The following is a 16,578-nucleotide window of genomic DNA, read 5'->3' on the forward strand; positions in this document are numbered from 1 at the left end:
GAGTCTTGGTCACAGGGTTGGCAGAGTTCACTTGCAAGGGTTTTTTTTAAAGCAAGGCTGGGTTGCTGTTTTTTTTTAAAGCAAGGATTTTGGCACATAGTAATTTCCTGGTGGCACTGGCTATTTCAAGTAGAATGGAAAAGAGCATGTGTTTGATCCATAGGAAATGAATGCACAGAAGTATGAATTTATTGTTAACAGAGGATCCCGAGATCTTTCCCCACACCAGCATTTTCATTGCAGCTTTATCAGGTTGCTTCAGTATTCTCAAGCTGCATCATTTTATCAATAAACAAACAAGATCTTCTTTGCTAGCACTTCTTATTATGATTGTGACTGCGTTATGGAATGCGCTTTCCAGTGTTGTGAGCACCTACAGGGTGGCTATGAGACCCCCTTTGCACTGCATCTGCTAATGTGTTATGACCTCTTGATCTCCTACCGAGGCTGTCACCTTCTCTTTTCCCCCCTTCTGCCCTTCATTTCCCTTTCCCTAAATACAGACCTTCAAAGACCAGAACCGACACCAGCTGTTAAAACATCTATTAGGAATTTATTACAACACATTGTTCCCAAATACAAAAGAAAGGAAAAGAAAGAGAGGGTAAAAAAGCACTGCTGTTTACAGCCTCCAGTAATAAATAAAGTAGAAGCAAGGACAGAGTGCTCCACTCTGTCCTGCCAGGCAACATCCAATGTCAGCACTCCTTTAGCAGGCAGAAGGAGGTGCATTTTGGTTATCATGACTCATGAGAGAGGGAACAGACCCACAGACCAGATGCAAAATGTCTTTCCCCCACCCACCCAACCCTGGACAGTACTCAGAATTCATTTTAGGAACATACAGGTGTTCATACACAGTCCCCTTCCTAATGGCGCTGCTTGCGAAGGAACTGCCCAGTCTCAGATCATCTTGTTGTGTGAGGTCTCTTGACAAAACAGGACATTCAGTTCTACTTCTGCCCCAAATAAATCTTTGTCCATGAGCATTTGCTAAATAGGAGAAGTGGATTAAAAATGTGGATTGGTGGACAAGGGACCATGAAGAATTCAATGCACGCCTCCTGAGAAGATGGGTTTTTCTACTCCTTCCAAAAGAATTCTGAGCAATAATAAATAAACACTGTGTCCTGCAACATAAAGACCTTCTTCCGCATTTCCTCTTCCCACCTTTTTTAAAAAATTGCAAACATACACATTCTATTTGATGGCTGTTCTGTAGTACCTCATCTTAAACTGATTCCTGTCCTGGTTGACAAGCTAGTACTGTGGCAGGAAGGTGATATATATGTCTTGCTAAGAAGCCTGTTTGGGCATCTTGATGGAACACTTACAGGTTGCAGGTGGGACCAAGTCAAATATGTTTTGTTCACTTAATTTATTCAGTAACACCAATGTTTGTTTCTAATGCTGGGAAGGGAAAGCATTTGCTTCCACAATCAGTAATACAGTAATGTTAGATGCCATTAATCAGATCATACCTCAAGATACCTATGGCAGCTTCTACTAACCCAGTTTCCATGAACAACATAGGATGCAAGATGGAAACTTGAAGAACCTACTCCTACAGCAGCATCATGTGATTCAACAGCATCATGTCTTAGTTCTTACAGGTGATCAAAAATGCTCCAGAACTAAGAGATTTATCTATAACCTGCAACAGGCTCTTAAAAAATACCTAAAGCTAATAGTTTTATAATTAGGGTTGCAATCCAATGCAAACTGACCTGGAAATAATTGTACAAAAATGAGTAAGACTGTCAGCTTACTTGTCAGCTTTGAATCTCTCTTTTGCTTACATACATTTTTGATAATTCACAACATGGAACAGAAAGAGAGGCACTTGCAATGCAAGTGAAAATCTGGTCCAATGGAGATTTTACATTTGCATTAACTATCAACTGAAATAAAACCTGCTTTATACTTCATGTGTGATAATCCGACTACTAAACAAGCAAGTTCCCCCAGACAGCAAGTAGCTGCAGATTTTAGACTAATTAAGAAATATGGATTGTGTACATTTCTTACCCTCCTTAGAAAGACAGCCTGCCATTTCTTGGGTTTCTTGTGGAATATTTTTTTTTGCATCAGAACTGGTTAACATTATAGACATGCTCTAGGAAAGAGAAACCTGGAATCTGCTGTTTCAGTATCTCCTAAAGTCATTCATAAGTATTTATAAACTGTACCCAACATATATCCATGGAGTTGAGAAGACTTCTGTGTGTGGTAGGACACTGAAGACTCTTCATCTCCCTGTCTGCCATAGTAATAGGCTTTCCCACTTCATCCTGACCAAGACACTTGAAGACCAAGCCTGCCACAGTACAGACCAGCCATCATAACCTATGATTGGAATCAGGAGAGGCAAACGGGCACATAGAGATGGGGAAAAGTCTGCACGCACTCACAACAATGAAACAAATATCAACATACACAGAAGCAAAATTACATAATAATAATAATAATATAATAAATACTTAAATCTATAATTCATACATTGCAAATACAACATTGATAGCTTATTATCATTAGCATTAAGGAGCAGGAGGAAGGCAGAAACGATCTTCTTTTAAGGGATTGGCATTCAACAGAGGAGAGGACAAGAGCACATGGCTACAGGGAGGAACACAGGGAAATGAAATAATAAATAAAACTAGAAATAACAGTAAAAAGAACACATTGGGGGGATCAGCTTAGATTAAAAAAAAACTTTCAACCTTATTTTGACAAGAAAAAAGGTGCTGCAAGCCAGAAATTCACCTCGCAAGACCTGGGTGGTGTTGTGTTAGAGGATTTTGTCACAGAAGTAAAATGTTGAAATGGCATACCACCCTCAAGTCATTAAAAAAGCAACAATCAGCATACAGACATGGAGGCTAGAAGCAGGAAAATAACACTTATCTGAAGGCATGTTTCAGGTGGGTAGACATGTTGGTCTGAAATAGAAGAGCCAGACTGGAGTACAGGAGTACTTAAAGACCAACAAGAGTTCCAGGGTATAAACTTTTGAGATTCCCACTTATGTCTGACAAAGGGAGCTTTGACTCTCAAAAATCTTTACCATAGAAATTGTGCTGGTCATTAAAGGTGCTACTGGAGTAGAATCTTGCTCAAACATGTCTCTAGAACTTCTACCCAGAGCAAACTGCTGCCTGTTGCTTTATTGTAAGATCGGCTCTGGACCTGGGTTTTGAGATCAGTGTTGTCAACTCCAGTTTGCTCCAACTCACAGACATGCAGCCTTATATAGAGCTTGTTCCTACATGGAGTTGTTTTAAAGCTATTGTAAGCAGTATCATTGGTATTCTACTCAAGACCAGGTTGAGGATTTGTTGTTGTTCCTTCCTTAAAGCACAAACTCCTCACTTGCATTCTGGCAGACTGGCCACACAGCAATTCATGAATCAAATCTTCTTAAATTATTCTGATTGTCCAAAGACATAACCTATTTGAAATCCTTTGAGTCTGTCCTGCTGCTGCAGCTATTCATACTGCTATTAAGAGAGAAAACAATTCTACTGTGGGCCAGAGGTTAGAACTTAGGAGTAAATGTGCTGGTTGAAAGAACTAGGGAGCTAAACTGTAACAAAAAAATTCCCAGGAAGAACGCAGTGTAATCTAAGCCTTAACTTGAATGTCACTGAAGACAATGTGGAGGTCTAAGTTCAGTTAGACAACGATACTGGGCTATTCTTATGTTTTTCACTTGAAACCAATGGGAGATTAATCCCTGCTATGTAGTTACCTAAAGGTAAGATAACTAAAACAGGATGAGGTAAAACTGTCCATTCCTTTTCAAGCACAGAGGCTAGAGAAAAGGCAAACTTGATCTTACACTGGCTCAAAGGAGCTACTTTCCCCAAATGGCAGAAAGTAGTCACTGCTTAAGCAACCATTGATCATCCCCATCTACACTGATATTCCCACTTGTATTTGCGTTTTTAAAGATAACAGTATTTAACATCTATCTTTAGAGAAATGTCTATATTCAAATATATTCTCTCCCCTAATGGTAGCTAAATATGTAATGCAGAAGAGGTTCGTAAGGTTGCCAACGTTTTAGTAGGGCCTATGTAGGAGTGCAAATCTGGGATTCAAAAGAGGATTTTAAAAGTTGTAAATTAAGAATATAGACATAGGCCGATGATGAAAACTGGGATAGTACAAATCAGGCTGGCATTGAAGTAATATCACAATAGCATCAGAGGCAGAGGTTTAGGATCAAGGCAATAGTGCTCAGTGTCACAGCCAAAGAGGTTGTGGCTGCTGAAATGAGGTAGGATTTCCCAGGTCATTTCTATAAGCATTTCCCAAGGGCAAAGCATTGCTCTACCAAGCACCTGTCCTGATAGTTTCACAGAAAAAGAGGCACAGAACAGATACAAACAGTAATTTTTAATGGACCAACATGGCCATTATGGACCTGTTTAAAGTTGAACATGGAATTTCCTAGGGTTATGCAAGCAAGCTGAGGTTTGGGTGTTTAACGTGGCAGGCCTCAGGCTTGACTGCAAGGGCAGTCATTGGGTTTCTGACCATGTCCAAATCCTACATACAGTAAAATTTGATGTATGAGGGACTCTTAGCAAAACTGTTGTGATGATTGACTGGAGTCACCCCATATACACTGCCCTGAGCTCCTTAGAGGAAGTGTGAGTTCCACCTGTAACAACTGCAATAATGTAAGTTATGAAGGGAGAAAATAAAGGTACTGTGACTACCAGCTGAAAATCTACTGAAGGGTGAATTGTGCTTTTTAAAAATAGAGTTGAATAGACAATTTTCTCATTTATATGGAGAACAATTAGAACTAGAGAAACATACTCAAGATAATGAGGTGCCCCTCAACACAACTGAACTATCCTTTCATAAAATTTAGGTGGCATTAGGGATGTAATTGGATTCTGATCTATTAGTCACTGTATGGGACCACTGTGCACTTCATACTTCAAATGCACTTCTCTGGGTCCAAAAGACATGCTCTTGTCTCTGAACACTAAGTGAGATCCAACAGAAAGCAATAAAAACTTGGATTCAAATCTCAACATAGGTGGCTAACTGGCCCCCCAGTCCTTTGCCACACCAATCCCAAAACATTATATAGGTCCAAGCGGATCACTTCTGAGCTTGCAGCGTCTAATTTGAACATATCTTGACAAAGCAACTATTACGAAAAGTCTAACAGGACTCTTGTTTCTCTCTAGTGTACAGACAGTAGTTACTAGTCAGAAAACAGACAATTTGAGGCAACAACATATTATTGCTGCTCCCTGTGGTTTGTGTTTGTTTTTGAACCTGAGATTTTAAAAATCTTGTGTAGGACTATTTTAAAACCAAGACTAAAATTAAACAGGAAAGAAAATGGGAAAACAAATGAATTGAATTTTTTTTTCTGTTTAAAAGTTACACACAAAACCCTGAGGTATTGGCTCAAAAACCAGCATACGATACGAAAGAAGAAAACGCAAAATCAGCAACACAAAGAGAAAAAAATGTGCTTCAGCTTTTTTGAGAGACAGCATATGGTGCCTGCATCCCAAATGTGGGGCAGGGTTGCAGAGTCTGGGTAATGTAGGCTTTGAACTAATGCCTCTGCTACTGCTCAGAAGGGATGAAAAAGTTCAGTGTGGCCAGCAGTGAAAACATAAATCATCCACTCCCACTTTTGTGTCCTGGTTGAGACGTTCCTTGGCAGTGAGTGAATTACCAACATTTGTGTGATTTGCTTATCTGAAGCTCTTGCTTTCGAACCATATCTTGTACCATTGATAGCCAGTTGAAACAAAATGATCCCCAAATGGAGATATTTGAAAAAATGTTTCATATGGTAGCCTTATGTGGGGCTGTAGTATTTGTTTACTATGCATCACGAATAGCTCAAGTCATGTGGCACTGCTCATGTTAGTGGCCATCAAGAATATGAGCAGCTGTGATATAGGCTTTCCATGTGATTGGGCCTATTTGCATAGGAGTACATAAAGGTCTCTGCTCTAAGGGAGGCTGCCAATTTCTAGTGACTTCTGTATTAGGGCCAAAATGCTTGATTTGCTCTTTTGTGCACAGTGGCATACCTAGGGGGGTACAGAGGGGGCCAATGCCCCAGGCACCATTTCTGAGTGCCACCTGGGGGGGGCATTTGGCCACCCTTCCCCATGAGAGCTGCTTTGCACAGTCTGCCAGTCCGCCACCTGCCTGCCGGATAAGTAGGCAAGAGGTTGAGGGCAACCTTCCCCTCCATCCCATTCTGGGAGTGCAATTTTGGGGGAGGGGGAGCAATTTCAGTACTTGCTCTGGGCACCATTTTCTGCAGGTACACCACTGTGCAACCAATGGAAAGCAATTCAAAGTCTTTCCTCAGTCAAGGTCAACCTTATTACAGTGTAGAATGAGGCAGCCCTGTAGGTGGCAGGATTCTATTTAAGAGTGATGAATGATCCATTTTAAAATGTATTATATTTTTCATTCTCAGGGGGAGTTCAGTTCTTTACTTCACATGCCAAAATATCTCAGGCCAATCCTGCTACGATTTCAGCCTACTGGTGCCCATCTTTAAAAACTGCTAGATGAATGTCTCCTTCATTTCACCCGTACATTAAGATATCTGCCATCTAAGCATTCCCCCATGCGGTAATCATGTGGAAATTACAGAACTAGATTTCCTTTGTGGATAAAAGCCTAGTCAAGTAATGTCAATTCTCAAAAAGAAGACAAGCAAGATATGTCTCCATGCTCCTCTTTGAAGAAACACATCTAAGGGCTGGGAAGATGGTTGCTGGGCAGGTGGTGGGATGAAATGGAGAATGAACTACTACTTGTCCTTCCTAGAACCTCCTATCTCAAAAGGCTGTTTCGCTCAGTCTTCTGCTAGTTCAGCTTTGCCTTTGGGCTTCTTTCTCACGGCTGATTGGGGAACCCCCTATGAAAGATCCATGGAGAACCAGAGCATTAATTCATGTTTTACCTCCATTCTTGCAGCAAGCAGACACTGCCCTTCAGCAGCCCCAAGGAACTTAAAGCAGCCCTAAGGAACTTAAAGAAGAACATAATTTAATGTTATTGTGGGACCTGAATAACACAATGCAATCAGTTGGCTGACGCCACCCTTTTCTGCAGATTTTGGGTACCCTCACAGCTCTCCCCCTTCCTCAAAGGCTGCTTGAGGATGGATTTAACACTGTACAAATAACAGCAGCATCTGAACGGCCGTGACAAAGCCACCATCACCACCACCAGCCTTCATAAGGGCAAGGAATAGCCGATATATTGTCACTATAATTCATCTAGGAGATAGCCTGAGCTACTTGAAAGGGACTGATCCCCTGGGAATCCAACTCCACCCCACCCACCCCGATCTTTATATGCTCAAGAGAGCAATTCAGAACACTTCATAAACACAACTCTACCAATGCAGCCTGCTGCCTCCTCCCCTCCCTTTTACAGCAAAGCAAATGCCTGCCCTTGCAAGCACAACCCTGCTGCCCCCGTCAACCTAGGAAAGGGGAACATTTTATGGCTTTGATTGCAGATGCAATAGAAATAGGAAGTAAGAAAGAAGAATTAAGAAGGATTCCTGGCTCAGTTTATGTTGAAGATTTTCTTGCTTTTCTTTTTAAATAAAAGAGCGCACACACACAAGCGTGCACACACACACACACACACAAGATTTCTCATCCCACTTTTTGGGGTGTCTGCATCACTGATGTAAGCTACAGAAGGAGCCGCAGGCCGAGGATATTGCTTTGAAACTTGTGTTTCAGATTTAAATACCACACACAGTAAAAAGAGAGCTGAAAGTACCTCCCCTACATTGTCTGAAAATCATTGCCAGAATGAACAGCTTCAAATAAATTAAAAGAAAAAGTTGAAATATCATTTGTTTCAATAAAAACTGTAGTAAAATCATTTAAACTTTTTTCTTTGTGTTCTCTCTCTCTCTTATATTATATATAATATATATTTATATATGTATAGGGCTGCTGTAAGGCAGCATTAAAGAACACTAGCCAGAGAAACACAAAGGAGCATGCTCAGTATGACAGTGATGGGCTGGGGAAAGGAGAGCTGTTAAAAAACAGCTCCTCCAGGTTTCTGCATCCCAGTCTAGGAGGTAACCACCAGTATAAAATGTCTGACCAAGATGGAATGGAAGGGGAACTCCCTTTCTGTAACGGGAGTAGTGTATGGGCAAAATATCAGTCATTTCCTATAGGTAAGATAGGAATGTATTAATAACAATGGGTAATGCCCTCTTACAAGAAAATAACCTGTTTCCCTTTAACTTCCCCACAATGCAAATTTGTAGCTCCAACAATAACCTACCACCAGACGAGTATAGATTGAGAGTATAGATTGGTGAAAGAGTTTAGCTCTGCCCGAGCTTCTCTTCCACCACATCTTTGAAATCAAACCTCAGCTTTTCCATTTTCCCTTGAGGGAAATAAAACAGTGCCTGCATGCAAAAGAATAATGGATTTAGAGAGTTAATACCGCCTCCCCCCACCCCCTCCAATCAGGTAATGTGGCTGTGGTTCATTTTGGTGGTGGAGGTAGGAGCAAAAGGGGGCACTAAGCATACGCCATTATGTTTCTTGACTTTGGATTCATTTAGCTTTGCCTTCGTTTTAGCATGTGTGCACTTTGGAAATGCATACAGGCATATAAATAATACTTCCACCCCATGCCTTGCTTCTCCCCAGTTAAATATCTTGCCAGTATTCCCACCCACCCCATCCCACTGACCGACACACACACACTTATTCTCAGAGCTCCCACGGCGAATGTCAGGACACCTCTATGATTTCCATGCTGCCTGAAAAGCTAGACTGTTTGCTGATTTTGCCCAGGTCTTCTCGAGACCTGCTCTCTGACAAGGTCTCTTCAAACTCCATCTGGCAGCTCCTTCTCTTGAACTGCTTCTCGGCTGCGCTGTCCTCGTGCCAGCTGTGCCGCACATCCCGCTGCTCCCCCCGCTGCTTGTCCCTCAGTCTGATCTCACAACTTGTCTGGATTGTGCTGCAGCTGAATGAGGAATAGGTGGAAGCACTGGCAAACAAATTCCCGCTCCCACTGCCCTTGCTGCCTGCTGCTGAGTCGGTGCTGAAGTACCAGGGATTCTCAGATGAAGGGGTGCTGGGGGATTCCAAGTGCATCCCCCAAGTTCCGGCAGAGGTTGGGGTGGTAACCGGCTGTGCCAGCGGCTGTCCCACACTGGGAAGGCTCAGTCGAAGCGTCTGCTTGAGACTGTCCTCCATGCTGGTGCTTTTATGCATAGCACACATTCCACTGAAATTAAGGCTCAGCCCGTGGGCAGGGGAGCCTGCCTGGTGCCGGAGCTTCCGCCTCTGTCGTACTTTGGCCTCTAGAAGGAAGTCAGGACTGCTAGGCCAGTCTGGACTATCTGGAACAGGAGAGAATTGACATGTACTATTAGGGCCTGACGGGCTGTCAAGCTTACAAAGCTTGGGGGTTTCTCCTGCCTCTGTTGGTTCTTGGGCATCTTGCCTTTGGCTAGGAGAGTAGGCTGACTTGATATCCAGGGAGAAGGACCGCTTTAGCCTATTGGTGTCTTGGATACGCTCAGAAGACAAGTGCAGCCCCTTGAGTCCTTGCTGTAGCATTGTAGGCGAGACAACCTTGGGAACTCCTGGTGGCCTCTCAGTGTCAACTGAGGAGAATTCCACGCTTGTGCTTTTTAATGCCTCCTCAGCCTTTTCTGAGGTAGAGAGGTGTTTGTTGCCTTCCTGTGCTTCATATTGGTCTTGCTGGAATTCCCCTTCTGTCTTCTCCCCTTGGGCCTTCAAAGCCTTGAGCAGCTTTAGACTTCTCTCATACTCTAGAAGTTGACCCAGGAAGTTGAAGTTGGGTGATATGGAAGGACGTCGGTCTTTGACAAACCTGCCCATACAAATGAAACAGCCATGGTTATTACTTGATTGATATTCAATGGGATTCTCCAGTTCTTTGAAACTCTAGTTCTAGGAGTATTCAGCTAGCTGAATATGGCAGAAGATGTTAGAAGAGACCTACAACTCAAAGCAGTGTTAGGAATTTAGTGGATTTGTCCTTTCCATGCTTTTAAAGGAACAGAGGTGTAAGGTGATGCTTTAAGGCTTTCTGCCTGTTTGTGTTGGTTCCTTATATGTACACAAGCACTTCTATAACATTAAGTTGTTTTGCATGCAACTGTATTTTTTTTGGCAAGTCACATCTGACTTATGATAAGAGACATTCAGAGGTGGTTTGCCATCGTCTGCCTTCACATCACTACCCTGGTATTCCTTGGAGGTCTCCCATCCAAATACTTGCCAAGATCAAGCCTGCTCTAGCCTCTGAGATCTGATGAGATCAGTCTGGGCTGTCCAGGTCAACGTTTGTTTGCCGCTAGCTGCAGAACAATCTTGTACCTGATGGCACATGGGTGTGACCAGCTAGCCTACAGGCAAGGAACCAAACTCCTTACAAAATTCAGGTGGCTACGAGGAATCTCAGAGCTATGCAAATCAGTGTCCTAGATTTACAGCAAGAATCTGGTTTCTTAAAGAGGCCAAAAAGTGACTGTACACTTATCCAACACCACCAAGCACTTCTTGCCTATTAGTGGAAGGCATGTGTAACCAACTGTGCCTATGGCTCTTTTTTAGTGAAGTGTCTTATGCACAGATATGTACTTTCTGGCAAAATGCGATGTTTGAAAAAACATTTCCAGGAGTTTCTTTTTAAAAAGTTGACCATACCAAAATCCCCAAGAGAGAGACCCCATTGGTTGGGCAAAACCCCATATTGGTATCTTCTTTCTCTAAAAAGCAACCTACCTGTAGGCATCATCTGAAGACATGCCCATCGTCTTCATGATGTAGGCAATGGCAATGGTGGCTGATCGGGAGATCCCTGCTAAGCAGTGCACTATCACCTGACAGCTGGACACCTTGGCTTTATCTGCAGCATGAGAAGACAGCTCTCATTATTCCAGACCAAAACCAAAATAGTTTTCTTTCAAAATGGAAAGCGACAGTTTCAACATGCCATACAAGAAATTTTAATAAGCTACTGGGAAAGGGCCATAGGTCAGTGGCACAAAATCTATTTTGCATGCAGAATTCCCAGCACCTCAGGGGTCATAGGCCATTTCCCCACTGAGAAATTGAAGCTGGATATAACCAGGTTTCAAAAGAAACAGCACCTTTTCATCGTGGTTTCTCCCTCCCCACTACAGCGTGTGTCTAGTGAAAACCTCAATGTCTATCGTGTTTTTGAGCAATGCAACACTGCCCACTCAGCGGCAATGTTCTTCCTCTTCCTGATTGGCTGTTGTGCTGTGTTGGGGTGGGAATTTTTAAAACTTTTTTTTTGCGCACCTATGTCACTACGTGCATGCGTAGATAGAATTTCCCCGCCTATGCGGAGAGCAGCTTTCTTCTGATTGGCTACTGTGTTGGAGCAGGAACGGTAGCTGTTTTTCGCACTAAGCTATGTTTATGTGCGACTTCGACTTTTTCGGCACTCTTTACCCATGCAGCTGCACTGACACGAAAGTCTAATTTTTGTTTACAGTTGGCACAGAAATCACATTCCACACAGCCACATTTCAACGTAGCCGCCACCTACACGAAACAAACAAAAAAAGGGCTGTGCACACTTCACGCACAACCCGCTGTGCTCTGATTGACTGGAAGGCTCTACGTCACTCCCTAAATAATAAATAAACCTAGATTCTGTCCCCTGATCCTCCCCATTGATCTGGCTTCGGCGCGTGTTTTTTTAAAAAGGTGCACTTCCATGCAGGTTCTTAAAAAACACGTGATAAGGGGGAGAAGGAGTGCCAGAACCGGGATGAATCTGTGTTCGGCAGTTAAGCAATGGGGAGTTCTTGCTGAAACCTTGATATTTCGTGTGAGTATCATGTGATTAATTGACCGTGGGGAATCGACCATATAGCAAGAAATCAAGGATCTTTGGAGTAAGCATGTGTGCGTGTGTCCTTGAAAAAGAAGAGCACACAGATAAATCAAAATATACTTTGTGAAATGCTGTTGTCCCAAATGGTAGTAGTTGTCCCTCTGTGGATAATGTCTTGAGAATTTAGCTGTCTGGAGACTTCAGTGTCAGAAAGGTTGTTTTGTACAAAGTAGGCTTCCCAAGGGCAGACTGGATGATACCCACACATCAGAGTTCAAAATGGTGTCAGTAAAAAAACAGAAGTGTGTGTGTGAACAATGTCACTATCATTTGGGAGCCTTTCACAGCAGAACCACAAAAAACTGGAGCCCATATGTTTTTAAAAAGCCCCGAGTGACTGGCAAGCAATCTTACCTATGAACTCAATGGACTTGTCTAGCCAGGGAAGGAGCTTTTCACAGTAATTGTCATTGACAGGAATGCGCATGAAGTGACTGTCACAAATGAAATCTGGCTTGGGACAAGAATTGCTGGCATTGAGGACATAGCTGATCCCATTCTGAGTCATCAGGTCCTGGGCAAGGAAAAGATAAGCAACACGAATTTGTCAGTCGGCTGCAGGATCCTTTCATTCATTTTTCAGGGGCCCCTGCCTTTGCTTCCCTGTTTTCTTTCTCCTTCCGTGACTCTACTGTTCACCCTGGTTATGCCATCTGTGAACAGGATGTGCTAGCTGGCTGTTTGGCACGCTTGTCTGAGGCTAGGAAAGTTAAACAGGATCCCCTGGCCATTGACACAAGGGCAAGAACATGACTTCCATCAGCAAGAAACCTCAGATTCACAACAAAGGAATAAGCATAAGACATGTGTTTTGAAGTACACATCGAGAGATGCAGCTTGACTGAGTCTTCTTAGTACCAGCCCATATTTCATCTCTCCACCACTTAACAATTATTGATTTATTTTATTTTTTATATTATTCAATTTATAGGCTGACCTATATAATGTATAGATTTTTATATTATTCGATTTATAGGCCAACCTATATAATTCCAAATATCTCAGCACCATGTCCTCAGAGGCATAGACAAAAAAAAAAGTTTGTATCCCCCGTAAAACCACATCCATACATTGAACAAAATGGAAAACAAGGCAAAAAGGAAGGGAAGGGAAAGGGAGGCCAGCTGGATAGACAGGTACCATTGCTGCCTCAACCACAGGCCGGGCAGAATAACTCAATCTTGCAGGCCCTGTGAAACTGTATTAAGGTCTTGCAGGGCCTGGGTCTCACTGAACACAGAATTCCACCAGGCTGGGGCCAAAGTTGAAAAAACTGGTTGAGGCCAGCTGGTTAGCTTTCAGGCCAGGGACCACCTGCAAGGTGTCACTATGGCCTCTCTTTGACTTTTCATGGCTTCATTATATTTCTGAGCGGCATCACTGTAATAAGTAACGATCCTAACCTCGGTCCACAGCAGCCACTCAAGCTCCCAAGTGGACATTCCTGGCATTTATTCCCCTGAATTCTTTCTACTCCCTGTATAAAATGTTTTCTTTTCTCCTTTTTTTGTTTCTGCTTTGGACACTTCCATCTTTCCCTTCCCAAACCAAGAATGCCCAGCTGGCTCCTTCCTTCCGACAATGAACGTCTGCTGTTAGTTTAACAACAACTATGATTTCTTTAAACAAAATTCTCCTTCCTGATGGGGTATCATAGCCCAGAGACTTTTTGAAAGGACAGTGATTGCACCCTCTCCTTGGACATTTGTAACATAAATCTTTGTCTATTTTGTGGGCTTTTCAAAAAGGTTCTTTGTTTGCAGATGTGGCCGGCAGTGCCTACACTCTCCCTCACCTCACTCATCATTAGTCAGAATTGAAGGCCAAGCTTAATACCTCATCCTCTGGCACTGAAGCTGGACATGGAAGAGCTGAGCTCAGTGTTATTCTTTAGCCTGGCTAGCAGTGGACCTTGACAAAAAACAGCTGGTGCCCGTAATAAAATCTCTTATGGTCAATTCTGCAGTCTTGATGATCCCACTGCTAACGTCTTTCCAAAGGAAATTCACAAAAGGATATCCCTGCTTTTCTATATAACAGTCCATGATGACATTATTGTCCCCAATTAGACAATGTATGAATTCATTCACATGTGACATGCATATTTTGTCAAGCCAAGTTAATAACTTTTAAAGAATGGGAGGAGAAGGAGAAGGCAATTTGGAAAAGAGAAGATTCTTTCTTTCTTTCACTAAACTGTACCTTATTTAAGACATCTTTCTGGGAGCCCAGATAGAGATGAGGCAGGATGCGCGTTGGGCCAATGTTGGCCACTGGCAAGCATGGCTGGGAGATGCTCATTGGCAGGATGGCAGTGGGTTTACCTTCGCAGAGTCCTGGGAAGCAAGATGAGAAGGTGGCAAACCCTCCTGGGGAAAGACAGAGAAAGATACAGAAACTGAGAAAAACTGCTTAGTAATGCTTCATCTGTTGCTTTTACAAGTCATATTTTACAGACAGGGAACAAAAACAGTGGCCTGTCCAAAGTCTCACAGTGAGTCTGCAGCAAAGGTGCAACTTAAACCTGGATCATCTGCAACAGGTAAACTGAAGGGATGGCCTAAGGGAATTTAGGTTGAGATATTTTAAATTTAAATAATACTTTAATAGTATTTATATGATTTTATGTATTAGTGTACTCAATGATGAAAACTGGCCTCAGCCTTTTAGGGAAGGGCAGTGAATAAATCCAATAATAAACAATAAATAAATGAACAAATAAAACAAAGCAAACATTTCTGTCCACGGGAACAATTCAATTAAAAAAAAAGTTATGGCTTGGTTGCACTGGACTTCTGGTGCCATGTAGCCTTCTTGGCCTCTAGAGGGCATATGCACCCTACTGCTTTGCATTCTGCCATAGAAGTGAACGAGCGTTATTTACTTTTATGGCAAAGTACAATTCATGTGAATGAGGTGTGGTGGTGGTAGCAAAACAAACTCCTGACACTGGACCTCTGCTGACAGGAGAACTCATATCTGCATATATGTGCCACCACGACGACTGGCGTTTCAGTAGCTCATAAAATATGCCAAACCTTTAAAGGCCTCTTGACTTTGTTCCCTTCCACCCAAAGCCTTCTCTTTCCTTCATGACAACGTTCCTGTATCTCTTGCTGCAGCAACGTCTTTTATGGACTGTCAACCAACTACTGAATTAGTTCATTAACTCACTTAAGTAAATAGGCAAGTATTCATGGGAGCATGCTATTGTGTGGGTATTTAAATGAAGGCAAACAAATATTTGGTCAGAGTGATACAAGTCAAGACATTTATACTTTGGGAAACAAATACATTGTCTGAATCCAGAGACATACGATGCTTACAGAAATGCTGTCATCAGCACTGAATACCTATTCAAGTACATATTCTCCAGTAACCAACCACAGTTTAAATCTGAGAGTAATGTATCAGCTTCATTCTTTCAACTCATATGATAATAGCAAACAGAGGCCAGATTTACCATTTGCTAGTTCTCTTGCTATTATGGCGCATACAGTGGAAGATTAGCTTCGTGTCACCAGCCAATTCCAATATGGTAAGAGCCTGTTCTGCCTAACATAAATCCCTCGGCTCTTTCCAGTAGGATAAATTATTTTTCACATTATTCTTTAATGTTACTTCATGAGTGAGCAGCATGGGTCTAGTCTGCAGATTTTTAAGCCATTGCAAGGCAGCTGAGTCTCTCAGTGACAGGTAACAGTAGATAAACACACAATACGGAATTTAAAAATTGAAATTGAAAGGGGTGGGGTAGGAAGCAAGAGTGTGAATGTAATTCTAGGAAGGCAGGAAATGAATTACCTGCACTGGAATCTGGCCAGGGCTCCAAGGACTAATTTTACTCCTCTTTTTATAAATAGCCCCCACAGGAGCTTTAGCTGACACATGTGAGCAAGCCTTGCCATTTGAGAAACAGCAGCCCCAACTGGTTCCAGTATGTTGTTATTTTGGGCTTGTATAGAAAGGGCTTGATTTCCTTTCAAACTTTCTACCCTTAGGATATAATTTGTCCACTGATAAACCCTGACAGGGCTGCTGTGAAACCCCAGTGCATTGCAGAAAATTGAGTAACACATTCTGGGGTGCACGCTGAGACTTGTGCACCCCATGAAAAGCCATGAGCCTTTTCAGAGCTTGGTAAAAGAAAGGGAACCTTCCTCCCAGCTGTACTTCTTTCCTGTTTGAATGAGAGCAGATTCAAAGCTGGAACCTGCCACCTGCAGTGTGAAGTGCTGCTATCCATTCTACTTCCTCAAGGTTCTGCCAGCTCATTCTTGTTTAAGTGTGAACCAGGCCTCCACTCTGCAGGAAAGCACTGGCCACTCCTCTTGGATTGTCCTGGATGAATGAAGACAGTGACCTAGAAAACATTTCCTTCAGCTACTCATTGCAAGTGAAGACTGGCAGAGGACAGATAATCTGGTTTACAGGCAAGCCCCTCTGTCCTACTGATTTACTCACTGAGGCACCCCGATAAACTTCCACAAATGTCAAGGTAAATGGGAACACAGCTTGAAAGCCTCTGGCCTGGGGAATCAATCCCAGGGTTCTTGAAATCACAGATCAGTTGCTGGCGGATCTTATCCCTGCCTCATCTATAGAATCTGGCAAAATCTT

The 16,578-nt window shown here is 42.6% G+C and overlaps 1 protein-coding gene across 2 annotated transcripts in view; it reads right to left on the bottom strand.

Annotated features, from left to right (window-relative positions):
- Nucleotides 1-533: 533 nt before the first annotated feature.
- Nucleotides 534-16,578, bottom strand: part of DUSP8 (dual specificity phosphatase 8) — a 115,179-nt gene continuing 99,134 nt past the window's right edge. For both annotated transcript variants that reach the window (XM_048483635.1, XM_048483636.1), the window contains 4 exons: nucleotides 14,161-14,327; nucleotides 12,313-12,472; nucleotides 10,815-10,938; nucleotides 534-9,897 (listed from right to left, as the gene is read on the bottom strand). In XM_048483635.1, the coding sequence (XP_048339592.1) occupies nucleotides 8,784-9,897; nucleotides 10,815-10,938; nucleotides 12,313-12,472; nucleotides 14,161-14,327 (1,565 nt within the window). In that variant the 3' untranslated portion in view covers nucleotides 534-8,783. The remainder of the gene's footprint in view (nucleotides 9,898-10,814; nucleotides 10,939-12,312; nucleotides 12,473-14,160; nucleotides 14,328-16,578) is intronic.

The sequence above is a fragment of the Sphaerodactylus townsendi genome, linkage group LG02 (assembly GCF_021028975.2).
Source record: "Sphaerodactylus townsendi isolate TG3544 linkage group LG02, MPM_Stown_v2.3, whole genome shotgun sequence".
Lineage (NCBI taxonomy): Eukaryota > Metazoa > Chordata > Lepidosauria > Squamata > Sphaerodactylidae > Sphaerodactylus > Sphaerodactylus townsendi.